At 40.4% G+C, this 21,958-nt stretch overlaps 2 protein-coding genes across 5 annotated transcripts in view; both read left to right on the top strand.

The window, feature by feature from the left end:
- Positions 1–7,539: 7,539 nt before the first annotated feature.
- On the top strand, positions 7,540–16,599 carry LOC306856582 (uncharacterized protein). The gene is made up of 7 exons (XM_079395944.1): positions 7,540–7,660; positions 9,692–10,286; positions 10,747–10,842; positions 10,952–11,185; positions 11,297–11,444; positions 11,565–11,624; positions 14,487–16,599. Exons 2-7 carry the CDS (start codon positions 9,696–9,698, stop codon positions 15,809–15,811), a joined length of 2,454 nt encoding a protein of 817 aa, XP_079252070.1. The 5' UTR covers positions 7,540–7,660; positions 9,692–9,695; the 3' UTR covers positions 15,812–16,599.
- Positions 16,600–18,193: 1,594 nt separating this feature from the next.
- The window catches only part of LOC306857138 (CSC1-like protein 2), a 51,190-nt gene continuing 47,425 nt past the window's right edge, over positions 18,194–21,958 (top strand). For 2 of the 4 annotated variants that reach the window (XM_079396864.1, XM_079396865.1), the window contains exon 1: positions 18,194–18,477. The gene's annotated coding sequence lies outside the window, so the exon portion shown is untranslated. The remainder of the gene's footprint in view (positions 18,478–21,958) is intronic. The other 2 variants (XM_079396866.1, XM_079396867.1) reach the window with 1 other exon arrangement.

Below are 21,958 nucleotides of genomic sequence, written 5' to 3' on the forward strand. Positions count from 1 at the left end.
CGAGCAGCAGACAGCAGCGATGCCCAGAGGTAAACAGCAGCACAGCAAGGTAAAGACGGAGTAGCACATGTAATCTGGCATTGGAGTGGTTGCCGGTGTGCGGGTCATGAACACAGTGGGCTGAACTGTGACCAGTGTTTGACCAACATACGCTGCTTGGGGATACACAGCCATCCCTGGTAATGGATGCTGGGCATACGGGCCCTGAGGGCCTCCTGGAGCTCTGTACGGTTGGTTTGGATATCCAAAAGGGTTGGGATTGGCTCTAGGAATCTGGAATCCTGCGTTGGGATAGTATGGAGGTGGCACAGGTTGACCCATCCTTGACTTCTCCACATGAACCTGTTCATCCTGAGGGCCAGTGAATGCAGGGTTTATTCTTCCAACTATTGGTCCTTGATTGTACATTTCCTTGTTCTCCTCTAAGTGTACTAAGTGATCTTGATGGTTTTTCTCTTTCGTTGCGTGCTCAAGTGAGATGCTCCTCGCTGCGGTCTTTACTGAACCTTGTCCTCTGATGGTGATGTGTAGATTAATAGCAGTTCAGTGGGAGATGGTTTGTAGCTTGTAGAAGAGGTTCAGTGTATGGTAATACTTCAGTTTATATGAATATTATTCTAATACAGTGTTTCTGTTTTCTGAAGTTTGTGAATATTGTAAATTAATTTCTGTAGGCAGAAACGCCAACTGTTCTACCCCGGCCTGTACTACAGTACTGATGATCCCCAAACAGCCTTGTTTCATCAGGCGTATTCATCAGCCTTCCCCACCCTCTACCGACTGTAAATGTGTTGTCCCACCCCAAATCACTTCGTTTAATAGCCATTCCCTTCAGGTGTCAATTACACTTTCAAAACACAATGTTGTACACAAAAAAAAATACCAATCAAATAAATGAGAATTAATCTGTGTTATAACTCTTCAAAAACTTTCACGCATCCGTAAACCTCATATAAGATTCAGTTTGCTATGGTATTACAGTTCTTTGGTTGAAAAATCAGTCAACTGATGATGAGAAATACCTTCATCCAGTTTTTATTTTGTGTTGTGTTATTTTGATGTTAATAATAAAATATTTTCCAAACAAATCTGGTTGTGCCAAAGGTGATTTAATTGCAGCGCCTTCTCTCTCTCCTCTCTGTGCGGTAAAACACACAAACAGACAAGCACTGTTATCAGCCAGACTTTCTCTTTCTCCGGTTGAGCCCGTGCAGCAGGGCAGCTGGGTGACTGTAAGGCAGCCTAGTTGCGGGTCAAAACACCGCTCTTCTGGTCCAATCAAAACATCATTTACATTTATGCATTTAGCAGACGCTTTTATCCAAAGCAACTTACATTGCATTCAAGTTACAGTTTCTACATTTTATCAGCTCTTGCTTTCCCTGGGAATCGAACCCATGATCTTGGCATTGCTAGCGTCATGCTCTACTATTTGAGCTACAGGAAAGCTACATTAAACATCAAACAGGTTCTCCCCAATCAGTGACGCACCCACTGAGAAACCTGATGAAAGTGCTCTGGTTATTGGTGATTCTATTGTACGGAATGTGAAAATAGAGACACCAGCCACCATAGTCCAATGTTTACCGGGAGCCAGAGCGCCTGACATCTTGGCAAATTTAAAAGTGCTGGCTAATGCTAAACGTAAATTCAGTAAGATTGTTATCCACGTCGGCGCTAATGATGTTTGACTTCGCCAGTCAGAGATCACTAAAAATAATGTTAAAGAGGTGTGTGAACTTGCAAGTACGATGTCAGACTCTATAATATGCTCTGGTCCACTCCCTGCTTACCGGGGTGATGAGATACATAGCAGACTGTTGTCACTCAATGGCTGAATGTCTAAGTGGTGCCCGCAGAATAACATAGACTTTATAAATTCTTCTTTTGGCTCTCTGCGAAGGCGGACGCTTTTTCTCTCCTCTCCTCCCCTTATCTTCCCTGCTTGCTCTCTCGTCTTGTATATTGTCTAACACTTGAGAGACTCTTTCTGCACTGCTCTCCAAACCGAAAAATCATGGATTTGATCAACTGGTCTCTCAACGCAATTGACACCATATTCTCTACAAGAGCCCTGGGCTCGGGGGAGCCCAATTGTCTGGGCAGGACGTTCGCTACTGGCTACACGATGGACGCATGGGAGAGATGGCGGGTCGTGTGTCTGGCGGCTCTTTCCGTGGAGGACATTGAAGACATCTACCTATTCGGAACCATGATAACGGGTTTTCTGCTGATTGGATTAGGCTTTTCCCTGGGTTGTCAGAGAATTCAGAAGACGGGAACAGCTGTCCAAAGCCTCACAAGGCTGCCCGTCATGATTGAAGCAGTGGGCAGAGCGGTCAGCATTGAGACTGAAACCATCAACCGCAATATGGATTCTATCACGGCTGTGCTGAGAAAAATTGATGGACTTGGAGACCAGAATGGACAAAGAGAGCTGTGAAATTGGTATGCAGCCGCTCGCACCAAGACCAAACAATATCATCTTTCGGCTTCCCAAAACAATAGAACTGCCTCGGACAAGGTCATTCTAGAAACAACTCCCCCGGAAGGGCACTGCAGTGAGACGCTCTTGCTTCCTGACCCCTCCCACAGACACCTGGTGACTGTCTACTCCGTCTGGGTCCCGATCAAGGCCGTTTCCATGGCAATGCAATTGCTGTTATCACAATCTGCGGACTGAGACAACTTGTTTTGGATACCAGCGGGGAGGATTTCCAGGCCTACAAATACACAAACTCACATCACACACATACCCATATATACAGACATTCCATTCACCCCCCTACTCCCGATCCCTCGCCTTCGCCGCTTTGTTCCGCCAGTCCGACAGGCGGGTCTGCGATCAGCGCTGATAATAGCTGCTGGACCGGATGGCTGTTTGTAGGAGCTGGATTACCCCCCCACCTGTTGCAAGTCGTGTGTCTATGGTGTATTGATTATGTGCTTTTGTTGCTGGGGTGTTTTTTCTGTTCTCACACTGTACTCCCATAGGAGCATAGTCTGGGGGTTATTTTTTTTTCTCCCCTCCTTCCTCATGTTTAAGCTGTATTTCTTCCTCAAATTCCCTGTCTTCCTGTCCTGTCCACCCCCTTGTCATATTGTATTGTATGAATGTTTGTGTATGTATGGACAGGTTGATGGCTAATTTCGCTGGTACTTGTGACTAGTGATAATAAAGGGCTACTACTACTACTACTACTACTACTAATTGGACAAGTTTTTGGGGCAGACCTGACCTGTTTTAAAGAGATGGTGTTCATCCCTCCTGGGGTGGTGCTGCTCTTCTCTCTAGAAATATGGCACATAGTCTTAGAGTTTGTACTTGACTAACTGGGGCCCAGGTCAGGAAGCAGACAGACTGGCTAAACCGACCGTCTGCTAGCCGCCTCACGTCACAGAAGTCAGTTAATTCTCAGCACACAGAGACTCCTTCATCTAGATATCACACTATAGAGACTCTGTCTGTTCCCCGAACTGGAAAATACAGAAAACGTCCAAACCAAATTAAGAGTAACAATTTAATTGATGTTCAACAAATAAAAAATGTTTACAATACAGAGAAACAATTGATAAAGCTTGGCTTACTGAATATCAGGTCCCTTTCTACAAAAGCACTTTTTGTAAATGATTTGATCAATGATAATCTAGATTTGCTCTGTTTGACAGTAACATGGCTAAAACCAGATGAATACATTACTTTAAATGAGTCCACCCCCCAAGATTACTGCTATAAAAATGAGCCACGTCCAAAAGGTAAAGGGGGAGGTGTTGCTACAATTTATAGCAACATTGTCCGTATTTCTCAGAGGGCAGGCTTTAAGTATAACTCGTTTGAAGTTATGGTGCTGCGTATAACATTATCTAGAGAAACATGTGTTAGTGATAAATCCCCTGTGATGTTTGTACTGGCTGCTGTATACAGGCCACCAGGGCACCACACAGACTTTATTAAAGAATTTGCTGATTTTCTATCTGAGTTAGTACTGGCTGCAGATAAAGTCTTAATTGTTGGCGATTTTAATATCCATGTCAATAATGAAAAAGATGCATTAGGATCAGCATTCATAGACATTCTGAACTCTGTTGGGGTTAGACAGCACGTTCCGGACCTACTGATTGTCGAAATCATACTCTAGATTTAATACTGTGACATGGAATTAATGTTAGTGGTGTTGAAATTCTGCAGCAAAGCGATGATATTTCAGATCATGATCTAGTCTTGTGTAAACTCCATATAGCTAAAACTGTAAATTCTATCCACCAACTCAATGGCATGTATTTCAATTAAGTTTATGACATAAGGATCACGTAACATATGTTGTGTTTTTCTGTTTATACCTTTCTGTTGTTATAGCATCTAAACCAGTATAGTACAGACTTTCCTCCATCTCATCATCCATTCTCTTTTTTAGTCACTCCTGACACTTTGCTGCGTACAGGGTTTGTGGGTCCTGATAGCAGCACTTAAAGTAAAACTTTTATTCAGGCTAGAAAGCGAGTAAATAGCGCTTGTATATAATCACTAAAAAGCTGTCACTCACTTCAATTTATTGCAATCTCACAATATTCTGTAATTATCAATGAAGCTCTCTGTATTGCAAATAATATCTTATTTACATCGTGTCTACATGCGTTTAGCATTGAGTGACTTCTGACTGTCTCACGGTGAATGGCAGGCCTGGATTATCTATTTATATCTGTATTAATATCTTAATATATTATATCTTATATTAATCATTTGCACCCACAAGCATTATCCGACTCAGCTCCTCCTGACCGCAGACGCAGGTTTACAAGTCACTTTTTCCTGCGTTTTTAAGTAAATTTCTTGACTTTTCCTCCCTTATGAACAACGCATTTTCGTACATGATAAAAGCTCCTTGTGCTTTCTCGATGTGACCGATCTGAGCATTCATAAACAGCGCAAGACACAGGCATCTTGAGTTTCTGCTACTGATTCCTCTGGAGAAAAAACACTTCCTGCCCTCCAGCTGCATTTCGCGCCACAGCAATAACGTCATGTGCAAACAACCTATTGGCTTTGTTTTATAAAGTCAGCTGTCACTTTATTTTTGCCCGAGGCACTTTGTGATCAGACCATAGACTGTAAAAAAAGATGGACTACGCGTCTCCGCTTCCTTCCATTATAGAAAAGTGAAGCGAATACATCTCAGTATGGCCGCTGCCATTGTGAATAAATGACGTCATTTGGAGGCCGAGTCTGAGCAGTAGAGCTTCGTTTGGAGCCCGAATCTGCGCAGTAGAGTTTTTTTTGGAGCCCGATTCTGCGCAGTAGAGGTTTGTTTGGAGGCAGAGTCTGCGCAGTAGAGGTTTGTTTGGAGCCAGAGTCTGCGCAGTAGAGATTCGTTTGGAGCCCGAGTCTGCGCAGTAGAGGTTTGTTTGGAGCCAGAGTCTGCGCAGTAGAGGTTTGTTTGGAGCCAGAGTCTGCGCAGTAGAGATTCGTTTGTAGCCAGAGTCTGCGCAGTAGAGATTCGTTTGGAGCCCGAGTCTGCGCAGTAGAGGTTTGTTTGGAGCCAGAGTCTGCGCAGTAGAGATTCGTTTGGAGCCAGAGTCTGCGCAGTAGAGATTCGTTTGGAGCCCGAGTCTGCGCAGTAGAGGTTTGTTTGGAGGCCGAGTCTGAGCAGTAGAGATTCGTTTGGAGCCAGAGTCTGCGCAGTAGAGATTCGTTTGGAGCCAGAGTCTGCGCAGTAGAGATTCGTTTGGAGCCCGAGTCTGCGCAGTAGAGATTCGTTTGGAGTCCGAGTCTGTGCAGTAGAGATTCGTTTGGACCCAGAGTCTGCGCAGTAGAGATTCGTTTGGAGCCCGAGTCTGCGCAGTAGAGATTAATTTGGAGTCCGAGTCTGCGCAGTAGAGATTAATTTGGAGTCCGAGTCTGCGCAGTAGAGGTTCGTTTGGAGCCAGAGTCTGCGCAGTAGAGATTCGTTTGGAGCCAGAGTCTGCGCAGTAGAGATTCGTTTGGAGCCAGAGTCTGCGCAGTAGAGATTCGTTTGGAGCCAGATTCTGCGCAGTAGAGATTCATTTGGAGTCCGAGTCTGCGCAGTAGAGATTCGTTTGGACCCAGAGTCTGCGCAGTAGAGATTCGTTTGGAGCCCGAGTCTGCGCAGTAGAGGTTTGTTTGGAGGCCGAGTCTGTGCAGTAGAGATTCGTTTGGAGCCAGAGTCTGCGCAGTAGAGATTCGTTTGGAGCCCGAGTCTGCGCAGTAGAGGTTTGTTTGGAGGCCGAGTCTGCGCAGTAGAGATTCGTTTGGAGCCAGAGTCTGCGCAGTAGAGATTAATTTGGAGTCCGAGTCTGCGCAGTAGAGATTAATTTGGAGTCCGAGTCTGCGCAGTAGAGGTTCGTTTGGAGCCAGAGTCTGCGCAGTAGAGATTCGTTTGGAGCCAGAGTCTGCGCAGTAGAGATTCGTTTGGAGCCAGAGTCTGCGCAGTAGAGATTCGTTTGGAGCCAGATTCTGCGCAGTAGAGATTCATTTGGAGTCCGAGTCTGCGCAGTAGAGGTTTGTTTGGAGGCCGAGTCTGTGCAGTAGAGGTTTGTTTGGAGCCAGAGTCTGCGCAGTAGAGGTTTGTTTGGAGCCAGAGTCTGCGCAGTAGAGATTCGTTTGGACCCAGAGTCTGCGCAGTAGAGGTTTGTTTGGAGCCAGAGTCTGCGCAGTAGAGGTTTGTTTGGAGCCAGAGTCTGCGCAGTAGAGATTCGTTTGGACCCAGAGTCTGCGCAGTAGAGATTCGTTTGGAGCCCGAGTCTGCGCAGTAGAGGTTTGTTTGGAGGCCGAGTCTGTGCAGTAGAGATTCGTTTGGAGCCAGAGTCTGCGCAGTAGAGGTTTGTTTGGAGGCCGAGTCTGCGCAGTAGAGTCGTGAGGTGGAGCCGTGGAATCAAACTCCCGCCCAAATTCCCGCAGACCCAATCAATCATAACGACACGCCCCATTTTTATAGCATTAAATTACTAGCTAAAATGAAACTTACCACAAAAACGAACAATTGAACATATATCAGCGTGATAAAGTCGTGACGTATTGTCAAGTATGGTGACCCATACTCGAAATTGGTGCTCTGCGTTTAACCCATCCAAGTGCACACACACAGCAGTGAGTAGTGAACAAATCCACACACACACACACACACACACACCGTGAACACACACCCGGAGCAGTGGGCAGCCATGCTGCAGCGCCCGGGGAGCAATTGGGGGTTCGGTGCCTTGCTCAAGGGCACCTCAGTCGTGGTATTGAGGGTGGAGAGAGCGCTGGACATTCCCTCCCCCCACCTACAATTCCTGCCGGCCGGGGGCTCGAACTCGCAACCTTTCGATTACGAGTCCGACTCTCTAACCATTAGGCCACGACTTCCCCTTAAACACAACTACCTTAAATGACCAAAATCATATTTTGGAAAATTGTATTGGAAGTGTGATACATTTTTTTGTTATGACTCAAGTCCCATTCGTTTACATGGAGAGGGCGGGGCTTATGACCTGTACTGCAGCCAGCCACCAGGGGGCGATCAAAGAGCCCGCAGCTTCAGTTTCCAGTACGAGTGAGACACACCCGGATCAGACTCTAGGCACAGCCCTTGCGACGGATCTACTGGCAGAAAAATAAAGACGTTGAACACGCAGTTTGTGTTAATTTCACCAGATGCAGGTGAGTCTGGTTGAGTCACCTATGGGTTCACAGCTGTGATTTTGTGACTGTTTTTAGTCTTTTATTTAGTTTTTAGTGTTATTCTGTCATTCTGAATGTTTTAGTTTCGGTTTTGCTGAATCCTCCAAACCGGAAGTAGGGGAGCGGGGCACAAAGTAACGCAGGGTTAGTTGTAACACGTTTTTTAAAATATTTCCACACATGCTAGCATAACCACATTTACAGTATTTACTAGTTACCATATCAACATTATATAGAGAAAAAAAGTGCGCCAAATATCGCTGAACATTAATTTTACCATAGTAAAATTATATTTCTGGCTTTTTTTTTTTTTTTTTACTTTTTTTTTTTTTATTACTAATTTAAAATGAGACAAACCTGCTACTATTTTAATCTCCAATCTGTTATTTATCAGTTTAGATAGTTGTTTAATATGGAAGCCCGTTTCCGCCACCTTCAGAAAAAAAATCTAATTCTGTAAGTAGTAATAATGAGATACTTTTTCATACTTATGACTTAGTATCTCGTTATATTGAGAAATCTTCTCGTAATAATGATTTAGTTTCTCGTAATAATGAGATATTTTCTCGAAATAATGACTTACTCCGCGCATGCGCAGTGCATGAGTGGCGGCACGCTAGCGACATCTGCTGGTCAGAGCTATGCAGGAACACCGCAAACATTGCTTGTTCTGTAATCTAAAACTGTATAATCTATCATTAAATAACGATTTCAGATCAATTATCTGCATGTAGTCTTGTTCATTTGTAGCACGTACCAGCAAGTTGCTCTGCCAGATAGTTACGGCTTCAAACATTCCAGACTAATATTTCAGTTAAGAAATACAGGCATTTTATGGAGAAATGAAAGCCATTACGCATATAAACTTAATTTATAGATGTCTATTTCATTGATCTATTAGTTTTATTAGCTATCCCTTTCATGCATCATATGCTTCATACAGTAAGCCTCATTTCAAAAGCACAAAGCATCATTGTTCGTTACCACGGCAACCGCTTGGTCTTCAGCATCCCACACTGCTTCCTGCAGGACAAACGCTTAACGTGAAAAATGCTTTACGTGGCTTGAAGTGCACAGACAGATTGAACCAAATTCAGTACATAACTTAACGATCATGCATACTGTATATACAGGCATTCAGGTGGACACAAAATATGAATGCAACGCAAAACAGCAACTCTTATGAAGCATTTTCTATAACGGTTTTCTATAGGAAAACGCTTAACATGCAACTTTGGGTGTTGTGTTCAAATTCTGGGTTCTTATGCTTGCCTGTATGCATGATCAATAATACTGTATCCTGAATTAGTCATTGTACTTTAAGCCACATTAAGCCATTTTTTCACGTTCACATGTCCTGCAAGAAGCGGTGTGGGATGCTGAAGACCAAGCGGTTGCCGTGGTAACGAACAATGATGCTTCGTGCTAGCGAGAGGAGATTGGGCTACTGTATAAACATTGTGGGCTTATGCATGCGATGCATGAAAGTGACAGCTAATAAAAACTAACAAATCATCGAAATGAACATCTATTCGTTAAGTTTATATGTGTAATGGCTTTCATTTCTTCATAAAATGCGTGTGATTTTTGTTGGAATATATTCCTCTATATCTGAAGCCATGAACTTCATTGTCTGGCAGAGTAACAAAAGACTACATGCAGATAATTGATCTGAAATCGTTATTTAATGATAGATTATACAGTTTTAGATTACAGAATCTCATTCTTTTCTCATTCATCTGGGGGCTGATTTGCTGAATTAAGGGGGAAATCCACCTGCATATGTTACCAAAGCAAACCAATGTACTACAACTGAAAATCATGAATTTACTAAAATAAAATAGGCCTACGTTTCACTTGCACATCTGAATCAAGTCAAAAGAACAGTTTTTACACATGTGAGACCCATTATAATCCCACCCAGTGACCAAACCAAACAAGGAACACTAAATAGCCCACTTATAAACTAATTAACTGTTATGTGTCCACTTTCTGTCTGTGTTCATACAGTGAAATGGCAGAAGCCAGTATCTCATGGGCCGAGGATCAGTTCTGCTGTCCAGTGTGTCTGGATCTGCTGAAGGATCCAGTCACGATTCCCTGTGGACACAGTTACTGTATGAGCTGCATCTCAGATGTCTGGGATCAAGAAGTTCAGAAGGGAATCCAGAGATGTCCTTTGTGCAAACAGACCTTCAGTCCAAGACCTGTTTTAGGTAAAAATGTGGTGATTGCTGAAATGGTGGAGAAACTGAAGACGACAAGGCTCCAAGCTGCTGCTCCTGCAGTTCATCACACTGGATCTGGAGATGTGCATTGTGACTCCTGCACTGGAATTAAACAGAAAGCTGTGAAGTCGTGTCTGCAGTGTCAAAGCTCTTACTGTGAAAATCATCTTGAACAGCATGAGAATCTCTTCAGAAGTAAAAAACACAATCTGATGGACGCCACTGGACGACTGCAGGAGATGATCTGCTCTCAACATGAAAAAATGCTGGAAATGTATTGCCGTACTGACCAGCGATGTATCTGTATGATGTGTTTGGTGGATGATCACAAAAATCATGACACTGTATCAACTGTAGCAGAGCGGAAAGAGAAACAGGTACTGCTCCCTACTGATCTCATGTGATTTCTCTCTCAGTTAGGGAAACTGATGTGAGTAATAGGGTTTTGATGTGCAGTATTTAAACTCGTACAGCCATTAAATTATTTCCGCTAAAATATAATAAACATTACATTTGTTTGGTATAGCTATTTTGTCTTTCAGCAAGGATGCATTGAATTAACCAAAAGACATTCATAATGTTACAAAAGATTTATATTTCAATTAAATGTTCTTTTAACCTTCCTATTCGTCAAAGAATCATTGTTTTCAACACTGATAATAATCAGAAATGTTTTTTTGAGTAGCACATCAGCATATTTGAATGATTTCTGAAGACTGGAGTGATGCTGAAAATACAATACTACACAATATTACTGTTTTTATTATATTTTTGATCAAATAAATTCAGCCTTGTTGAGCAGAAGAGACTTTACAAAAATATATCATATATCTGCAGAGACATTTTGAGGATACGCAGAGAAACATCCTGAAAATAATCCAGCAGAAAGAGAAAGCTCTTCAGGAGCTGAGAGGCGCTGTGGAGTCTCATAAGGTGAGTTTGGAAAACAAGAAAAGTTTAAGTCTTAATTTGGACCTTCCTCCAGTGCTGGAGCTCTTATAGTCCCACTGAATCCACTGTGTGATTGTAATGTGTCTATCAGCGCTCTGCACAGACAGCAGTGGAGGACAGTGAGAGGATCTTCACTGAACTCATCCGCTCCATTGAGAAATGTCGCTCTCGTGTGAAGCAGCTGATCAGAGATCAGGAAAGAGCTGCAGTGAGTCGAGCTGAAGAACTACTGGAGCAACTGGAGCTGGAGCTCGATGATCTGAGGTGGAGAGACGCTGAGCTCAAGCAGCTTTCAGAAACACAGGATCATGTTCATTTCCTCAAAGTATTTACATTTATTCACTAATTGGTTATTTAGCAGGTATAACAGCAATCTTCTCATGAATAATGTTACCAAGTTTCTCTAATAACGGAGTTTTTGTTTTTGTGTCTGTAGAGTTTGTCGTCTGTATCTTTCTCTGAATCTACAGACGGCTTCACTTTCACTAATCATTCTTTTGATGATGTAGTGAAATCAGTCTCTCAACTCAGAGACAAACTGCAGCATTTCACCATAGATGAGGCAGAAACCATATCTAAAAGAGGTAAATACTTATTTTCAGAATAGTTCATTAAATATAAAAAAAAAAAATTTAAAAAAAATTTTAATTTTAATTTCCACATGACGTGAGAATTTAACTGCAGATGTTTTTTGGTGTCTGTAGTGAAAACCATCCAGGTCATTCAGACTCCTGAATATCAGGCCAGAGAGGAGTTCCTACAATGTGAGTTACTATGAAAACACACAAGTCTAAAATCCAGTCTAGTGGCGTTTACTTCATTTTCAATAAATTATTTAATTCAGTTCAATACTGATTTGTTTTCTTTGTGTTTTTAAAACGCATGGGCTGCAACAAATAAAGCAAAATAATCAAACAAATGTCATTATGGATTAGTAGCATCTGTGAAACTGAATGAAAAGCTCCATTAATGATGGATCCATTAGTCACTTTACAGTACAAACTCTTAGTGCAATAACAATTTTGACAAACAATTAAGTTCAATAGATTATATGTGGTGTCAATAAAGAGAGGTGCAAGATCTAAACACAGCAAGTAGTGGTTATAAAAAAAAACCGAACAACCAAACATGCAACAAAAACTGACAAAGAACAGAGGAAAACAAAGGGCTTAAATCAGGGGTGTCCAAACACGGTCCTGGAGGGCTGGTGTCCTGCAGAGTTTAGCTCCAACTTGCCTCAAAACACAGAGAAGTGTCTCGCTGCAGCCTACAAGATCCAGGGGGCGTGGTTGGATTCAGATCCAACTCCTCCCACATATACCTAAACCCACCCCATCTCCACCCCCTAGATGTGGCTCTAACCACACCCCCTGGATGTTGGGGACTGCAGCAAGACCTACTTGAAAAGGAAGTTTCTAGTATGCTTAGTAAGAGCTTGATTAGCTGGTTAAGGTGTGTTTGATTAGGGTTGTAGCTAATGCTACCTTCGTTTGCTATCGGAATTATTGTAAATACGAGTTTACTAATCAAAAATTGGATGTGAACAGCCTCTCAAGTCGTATTTACTACTGGGAAATTCTGAAATAATTTTGATACCAGAGTTTCCAAGTTGGGTGGGTCATAAACTTTAAACATGGTGGAGGGGGCAACCATTGTAGCGGTCAATGCTGTTCTCACAACAACTACATCCTGTAATGATGGGTCAGAAGCATGTGGATCCATTTGCAGATAACTTTAATGATCAAAAGCAGGGTCAAACAGGCAGTGTTAAATCAACAATGGCAGGAACATCAGAGGCAGAAACGATACCGGGCAGGAGTCAGGGCAGGCAGCAAAACAGTCGGAGTTCCAAAGAGCAAGATCACAAGGGCAGGCGGCAGAGACTCAACAGTAGTCAAACAGTCCAAGGACATACACAGAAGGATCACAGGGTAACCACAAAGAAATGTCAGCCGGGGCAAAACAAGACTTCGCTGTGAGTGTGAGTGCTGTTTAAGTAGTGTGGATAATGGGGAACACCTGTGCAGGTGATTAGTCTCTGAACGGGTGCATGGGAAATGGAGTCCGGGAAAGTCAATACTCAGGTGAGGGTGCCCACCGGTGGCCATCGGAGAGAGCCACAGAGGTCTGATTCACGACACATCCATTTGACACCACAACATCATGATAATTTTTTTCATATCAGTCGATATCAATAATTATCAAGATAAATGACAAATCTTTATTTATTTTAAGTTTAAAGCCAGATTTTTGCTCAAAATTAAAATGATTGAAACCAGACTGTTAATTTTCCTTGACAAAATAAATATCTTTACAGAAAAATGTATTTCTTAGTTTCTGCATGTTCTAATGACTGATATTGTTCCAAATCAAGAAACAGGTTTGTGTTACCTGATAATATTAATAATGGGCAGGCGTGGCCTAATGGATAGAGTTGGACTTGTAACCCGAAGGTTGTGGGTTGGAGTCTTGAGTCCGTTCCCCCAAATGCTCCCTGGGCACCGCAGCATTGGCAGCCTACTGCTCCAGGTGTATGTTCACTACTGTGTGTTAAATGCAGAGCACAAATTCTGAGTATGTGTCACCACACACCACTTCCCTTTGTCTTGTAGTGTATTTATCGGCTAGATAAGAACGATCATTCAAAGCATATTGTATGTTTTATAAGCAGTGAAATAAGCATGTATTTGACCAAAATTCCAAAATTGTCAGCAAACTGCATGTATAGTGCGGTGAATGTTTATAATTATATGATTGTCAACCAATGGGATGCTACATTTTATTTTTTCCGACATTAAAGCACTTGAATACGACAAGCAAAATCTCGACTTCTCGAATTTGTTATGTGATTTTTCTCTCAATTAGGGAAACTGATGTGAGTAATAGGGTTTTGATGTGCAGTATTTAAACTCGAACAGCCATTAAATTATTTCCTCTAAAATATAATAAACATTACATTTGTTTGATATAGCTATTTCGTTTTTTTAACGAAATACGACAAGCAAAATCTCGACTTCATAAGTGGGAAATAGGACATTTCCGATAGCACGTGAAAGCAGCATAAACTCTGCAGGACACCAGCCCTCCATGACGAGTTTATACACCCTTGCTTAAATACACTGACACAAACCAATCAAACAGGTGCAGACACTAATCAAACCAATGAGTAACTATAGAAACTAATAAATACAGAAAAATGAAACTGATCTTGAAATGTACAAGCCATTTTGGTGGGCTCCGGCGGTCTTCATGGCCATAGGCTTGTGCAGCTCTGCTGCCTCGCCATTGGTTCGTTTTTTTTTTATTTACTGCACGAACCAATGGCCGTGCAGTTACACTGCGTTATTAAAAAGGATTAATAGTAATAGTAATCAGAGAAAAAGGAGTTTTCCCTTCGCGTCTAGCGACGCAGTACGAGTACAGTATATATGAAATATTTCGATTGACAAGAAATTTAGGTTCACATTTTACATAAATCATATTGACACTTGTAATGTTATTTTATCATGAACAAGTAACTGTAAATGGTTTAGCCTTTATCATACAAGAATAAATTACAGTAACACATTCACATGAGGTGAAACACTTTTACCTGTCATGAATAATTATGTGTTAATTTCCAACAGATTCTCATCCAGTGATGCTCACAGCCAAGGAGCCCAAACCCCCGACCCCCACCCCCGCAAGCCCGTTTGAGGAGTGTAGAACCAAACCCCCGGGCCCCAGCTTCGCAAGCCCGTTTGAGGAGTGTAGAACCAAACCCCCGGGCCCCAGCTTCGCAAGCCCGTTTGAGGAGTGTAGAACCAAACCCCCGGGCCCCAGCTTCGCAAGCCCGTTTGAGGAGTGTAGAACCAAACCCCCGGGCCCCAGCTTCGCAAGCCCGTTTGAGGAGTTTAAAACCAAACCCCCGGGCCCCAGCTTCGCAAGCCCGTTTGAGGAGTGTAGAACCAAACCCCCGGGCCCCAGCTTCGCAAGCCCGTTTGAGGAGTGTAGAACCAAACCCCCGGGCCCCAGCTTCGCAAGCCCGTTTGAGGAGTTTAAAACAAAACCCCCGGGCCCCAGCTTCGCAAGCCCGTTTGAGGAGTGTAGAACCAAACCCCCGGGCCCCAGCTTCGCAAGCCCGTTTGAGGAGTTTAAAACAAAACCCCCGGGCCCCAGCTTCGCAAGCCCGTTTGAGGAGTGTAGAACCAAACCCCCGGGCCCCAGCTTCGCAAGCCCGTTTGAGGAGTGTAGAACCAAACCCCCGGGCCCCACCTTCGCAAGCACGTTTGAGGAGTTTAAAACCAAACCCCCGGGCCCCACCTTCGCAAGCCCGTTTGAGGAGTTTAAAACCAAACCCCCGGGCCCCACCTTCGCAAGCACGTTAGTGGAGTTTAAAACCAAACCCCCGGGCCCCACCTTCGCAAGCACGTTTGAGGAGTTTAAAACCAAACCCCCGGGCCCCACCTTCGCAAGCACGTTAGTGGAGTTTAAAACCAAACCCCCGGGCCCCACCTTCGCAAGCACGTTTGAGGAGTTTAAAACAAAACCCCCGGGCCCCACCTTCGCAAGCCCGTTTGTGGAGTTTAAAACCAAACCCCCGGGCCCCACCTTCGCAAGCACGTTTGAGGAGTTTAAAACCAAACCCCCGGGCCCCACCTTCGCAAGCACGTTAGTGGAGTTTAAAACCAAACCCCCGGGCCCCACCTTCGCAAGCACGTTTGAGGAGTTTAAAACAAAACCCCCGGGCCCCACCTTCGCAAGCACGTTTGAGGAGTTTAAAACAAAACCCCCGGGCCCCACCTTCGCAAGCCCGTTTGAGGAGTTTAAAACCAAACCCCCGGGCCCCACCTTCGCAAGCACGTTTGAGGAGTTTAAAACAAAACCCCCGGGCCCCACTTTCGCAAGCCCGTTTGAGGAGTTTAAAACAAAACCCCCGGGCCCCACCTTCGCAAGCACGTTTGAGGGGTGAAAGCCTAAATCCCCGGCCGCCACCTTCGCAAGCCCGTTTGAGGAGTGGAAGCCCAAACCCTCGGCCCCCAAATTTGCAAGCCTGAGGGGTGGAAGTCCATCTATGCAAGCCCATTTGAGGAGGAGGAGTGGGGTAGGGGGAGTCCGAACACCCACCCCATAAACCTACTTGAGCTGATGAAGTCCAAACTACCACGCACCTCCCTCCCCTTACTTATGTCCAAACAATCCGCCACCCACCCTGTGATTTATATAAACAGATAATTTTGAATAATCAGTTTACTAAAGTAAAATATTTGACAGTTAAAAATGTTTAAATTGTTTATTGTTTGCACAGATTTGCCCATATGTTTGTAAGCTTGGTTTGTCTTAGGTTTTTGTTTGTATTTTGATTACTTTTTTTTGAAACACTCAAATTTATGTGTGCATGGTAATTTAAAAACTAAATAAATTATTCCACAGTGTTTCAGTCCACTTTGCAGGAATAACCTGCCAGGTGTTTTTCACAACATTTGTACAATATTTTACTTTGGTTAAAAATTCTTTCCTTTTTGAATAAAATTATTCAGAACTTCACAGTATTATTTAAAAGCACTGAATGTTCTGTTGGGGTTTAGGAAAGTGGTTGGGTGAGATTTGAAAAGACGTTAAAGAAACTATCTATTATCTATCTATTACAAGTTAAATCTGTTGAAACACATTTATGCCTTTAGAAAATAACAAGGTTAACAATGTTATACTATCAAAATGATAGATAAACACATCAATTAAAACAAGATGAGCCATTTGAATTGCTTGATTTATTTGGCTGTTTGAATGACATATTAGTTACATATTCTTAACATCATGAAAAAAGTCTTGAATTAATAGATAAATTGCATGAGTACGCCACTGCACCACTGATGCCCAAAGGTAAAAAGCAGCATAGCAAGGTAAAGATGGAGTAGCAAGTAATCCGGCACTGGAATGGCCATTGGCATCAGAGTCATGACCACAGCAGGCTGAATGTTTGACCACATTACTCTGCTTGGGGATACGCAGACATCCCTGGTAACGCCTGTTGGGCATACGGGCCCTGAGGGCCTCCTAGAGCTCCGTATGGAAGGGTTGAGATTGGCCCTTGGAACCTGGATCCTGCGTCTGGATAATGTGTCGGCACAGCCTGACCCATGCTGGTCTTCTCTGACTGGACATGTTCATCCTGAGGGTCAGTGAATGTGAGCTTTAATCTTCCAAATGTCAGCTCTTAATTGATTGTACATTTATTTTCTACTGTAATTGCTCGTATAAGTGTACTAAATAATCTTGATGGTTTTCCTCGTTCCTATCACACTTGACTGAGATACTCCTCGCTGGACTCTGGATAACTTTGTCCTTTGATGGAGTATGGATTTATAGGAGTTTGATGGAAGGCCAGTAATTTGAAGAGGAGGTTCAGCGTTGGTTCACTTTATATAGCAAAAGAGAGGAGAAAACCTTTCCCATATCTTTTGCTGTATGTCAATGATTGTGTCCAATCAGTCTCTACAGTATTGCTATAGATTTTTGAGTTTTCTTTTTTACAGTGTAGGGCAATCGTAACATGACCCCGTGACATTCATCTGATACAGCATTTCATCCACATGATTTTATAAGCCAACTAAGATTTTTATTCTTGTTCTCTGTTTAATTTTTTTACAGCAGTATACCCTCTCTAATGAACATGCAGCTCAATAATTCAGTTTTTTGTTTGTTTTTAAATATTAAATGATATAACATACAAATAAAATGTATAAAAAGTAAGTATTCTTATAATTATTTTAATTAATAATTCATTAATAACTTTACTAGAACAATCAGCAGCCTGCAATTCCTCTCTTCAGTAGCAGATGTCAGTATGAGATCACATTTCTCTGTTAAACATGAGATTAGTTTGAAAATGATTTCCCAGTCGTTCACCTCTTAAATCTTAATTTAGTAATTTAGCAGATGCTTTTATCCAAAGCGACTTACAATGGAAGCAATCAAAACCAATATGTGCTATAACAAGTCTCAGTACACGTAGTAGGTTGTTGTTGTTTTATTTTATTTTTAATTATGTAATAAAAAGAAAACAGACAGAACAGAAAAAGAATGGAGCAAGCTAGTGTTAGAGGCCTTTTTTGCTTTTGTTAATTGTATAATAAATAAAAAGAAATTAAATAAAATACAAAAAGATTAGAAAAGCTAGTGTTAGTATTTTTTACGAATAGAATTAGAATAGAGAGTGCGAGAGTTGAGGGTCAAATAAAGATACATACAAGCCTTGAATCGTGTTACTTAAAAAACAAACAAACAAAAAAAAGCTACCGAGGGCTTTTAATTTTAATCGCCCATCAGGACTTTTACGCTGAAAGTTATCCTCGCGGGCCGCCATTTTGAAAACGGTCCCTCACACAGCTGAATATATTAATCCTCCAAATAACCGGTATTTATATTCGCGGGGCGTCCTCGTCCGTTTCTCCTAAAGAAAACAAGCACGGCCCGCTCCTGTCTCTAAAAAAACAGTTTCAGACAATTTAAAGCCCAGACAAGAGGTGTGCGTGTTTTTATTCCGATGAGGATATTATAAAATGGGGTTCTAGAGCTGATTTGGATCTGGGATCTAGAGGAATACAGCAGAGACAGCAAATCCGAGCGGATTGACAGGTAAAGCCTTTATTAATATTCCGTTTATTTGTCAATATTTAGCAGTGATCTTGTAATTCATTCGCTCGCGTTGCTTAACGGTTTGTTACAGTATTTAATTCAACAAATCTATATTGTGTAACGCCTTTCTCTTTTGTTTTTCTGTGAATAATATAATAATATATGTGAATAATGATCATGCCACTCAAAGTCTTCATAAAGCAGCATTTAACACCGCTTTATATTCAGATAATGTGGGTTATTTCAGGCTAATTCAGCGTAATGTGATTATTTTACACGCATAACGCGTCAATAAACGCTATAGCAGGAATGTACATGCTAAATAATAATAATAATAAACAATACGAGTACAATAAACTAGATCAACTAGTCCTTCTGAGTGTTATATTAATACAAGTAGTATGTTGATCCGAGCTGAATATGAGTTTATCTGCTGTTTTACCCAGAAACACCTGCCTTTCAGCTTTTAGGAAATATAACATGAGTTTTGAACGGGTTTATTTTTATTTATTTTTTTTGGGAACCAAGCCTAGTTTGTAATGTGAGTGACTTATTATTGGCTTTGCCTAGTATTTGAATTAGTTATGAACTAAATATATAAATAAACACACACACACACGTATATTACAAATGCTCATTTTTTTATTGTTTCTTTAATATTTATTAACAGTTAAACCTTCGTTAAATTTGTTTTAAACCACTAGAATAAATTAATGTTTTTACATTTATTTTGTTAAATAATTTTGTTGACTGCATTTATAAACTTTATTACATTTAATTCAAAGCTATATATTATAATATTGTCATATTTGTCAATTTTAAAGTGATTATATTTACATTTTTATTTGTATGCTAAATTGCACTGGTTTGTGTTATAATGCAAGGCTATATTTATTTTTGGGGGGAATATTTGAATCTGTTTTGGCTGAATTTGTTCAGATTTAGAGGTCTGGTGAATGTATGCATTATTATATTTCATAAATTAATTAATACATTTCTATATATTTTTATAAAATGTGTTATTTTGGTACATTTCAACTTCATTTTGAAACAAACTTTGTTAAATATGCAAATATTTGTAGATAGTAAATTGCACTCCTATTCTTCCATAGTTTGCTTCTATATGAATTATTTTAGACAAAGATTTCATTGATAAATATGGTCAGTTCTAGAGCTTTGATTTATTTATTTAGTTAGTAATATTATTATTATTGAAGAAGCTGATGGAATTGATGGCCAGTAGTGATTTATATATTGATTTCTTGAGTTTTGAGCTCATCAGGTGGACACACAGGGATCATTTGTCATATTTGGATCTCCCTTATTGGGTTTCCTTTCCTTATTATCATGGATTTTTATGTGATTTGAACACAAGCAAGTAATAATGTTTTGTTGAGCAATAATAGTTTGTGCATCTTTACCTTTAACTCTTGAATTGTCCATTAAATTGTGCATGCTTGTGCTTAAGTTTTGGTCTGTTAACGTGTAGCACATGCTGGTTTACATTCACAGCCGACTGCTAATCAGGTTTGGGGGGTGTTTGGATAATGTGATTAGGCTTTAATACTGTCTGCTCTCTCTGTCTCAGGTGTTGGTTTGGAAACAGGTTATGAAAGCGTCATGTTCAGTCATCTTCAGCAATGGTCTGAACACTTATGTTTAATGCAGACTGTAAATTAGAGCTTGACTTGTACCCGTTTTTAAAAGAAAAGATGTTCTGCTAGTGGTGTCAAACTGAATTGCAATCTGTTTGTTTGAGCAATCCGACTAAACATGACATGCCAACATTGGCTTAACCGATGGTGTTTTTGCAATTGTGTGCTGCTAGTGTTGCACAAATTGCATAATAATAACTTATTCCTACCCAACAGTTTGTCTGTCCCACTGGGCTCAGTTTGAGACCTCTGACCCACAACTAATTTATTTGTATTTATTTATTTATCGTTGTATAAAGGTTATAATGTATAGATAATATTTTATTTTTATATAAATGTTTATATAAATTATTTACAGTACTTGTATTTATATAAATGTTATATTATATTTGTAAACTAATTCAAAATATTAATAAACTATGAAATAATTTTTGGTGCTTAAAATACGAAGTTATAAATTATATACAGTGATTATATAAGTAATTGAAATTTATGTATTTCGAAATATTAAAACAAAATTTCATATTTTTCCTCACAATGTTAATAGCCGATTTATTTTAAATTTTCTTTTTATATAAAGGATAAAATGTTTTATAGAGATTTTTATATAGCATATATAATTTATATAAATATTTTATATTTTTAAATAAAATATTTAATATGAATTATGTACAGTACTTGTATGTAATATATCATTTCTCTTTTTTTTCTCACACTGTATTAGTTATATTATTTATAACATTTTAAAATGAACATTTCTTCTACTGTTTAGAGCCAATTTAATGCCTGACTGCGTTTCACTGGTGGCCAGAAGTAAAGTTTGAATATAATGTTGTGATCTGTAGCTAGAGGTTCAGTCTGAAGCAGCTAATGAGGAACATTTCTAGAGGAGAGACACGTGCTTCAGCATCAGTGTGAGCGGTTCGTCTCTCAGCAGCTGCTCATAATGACAGATGACCCTGTGCTGTAAAACCCCCCTGGGGCGATATGCATTATTATTATTATTACCTTCAGCACAGGAAACCCTCCTGAGCTTCATCCTGCAGATCTGTGTTCACCTGCTTCTCAGAGGTTTAGCCAAAGTCATATCAACTGATACAATTAGTGTTCTGTTAAATCAACATCCATGTCCTCTAAAGAACAAGGCTAAAATAACAATATAACTATGCTAATAAAATATCAATTAATGAATGATTTAGTTTGAAGGTTGTTGCCAAAGTTGCACCTAATTTCAGACTTTACTAAAACTAAACTTTTGTTACTTGAAATTTCTCGTTTTCATTTACTTTAACTTGATGGAATAAAATGACTCAAACAAAAACTGAAATAAAAACCCCAAAACTATTAAAAATGACAGAAACACAAAACAAAATGACTAAAATGTTTGCTAAAATTGAATATACATTTTATATTTCTATTTAAAATCTAAAGGATAGACATGAAAAATATAAATAAAAACTATAAAAAAACTAAATATGAAAATTGTTGCTTGAAATTATTTATATACACTGTATATTTGTAAATAAAATCCTAATTTATATATATATATATATATGCGCGCGTGTGTGTGTACACACACACACAAACAAACATATATAAAGAATATATACATAAACAAAAACTGAAAGAAAAAAATGACTAAAACGATAACTAAAATTAACATAGGAAAAAAAAATCTAAATATTAATAAACTATAGCTAACTATTATAGTTTTAACTAAAAACTACAGCATGCCTTCAGAAGTTGATCTGTGGCTGTCATCATACTAGATTGTTCTTAGAGGTTTTGTAGTGCATTAATATGCGGTTGCTAGGGTGTTCTGTGTG

This window comes from Barbus barbus, assembly GCF_936440315.1.
Source record: "Barbus barbus genome assembly, chromosome: 37".
Lineage (NCBI taxonomy): Eukaryota > Metazoa > Chordata > Actinopteri > Cypriniformes > Cyprinidae > Barbus > Barbus barbus.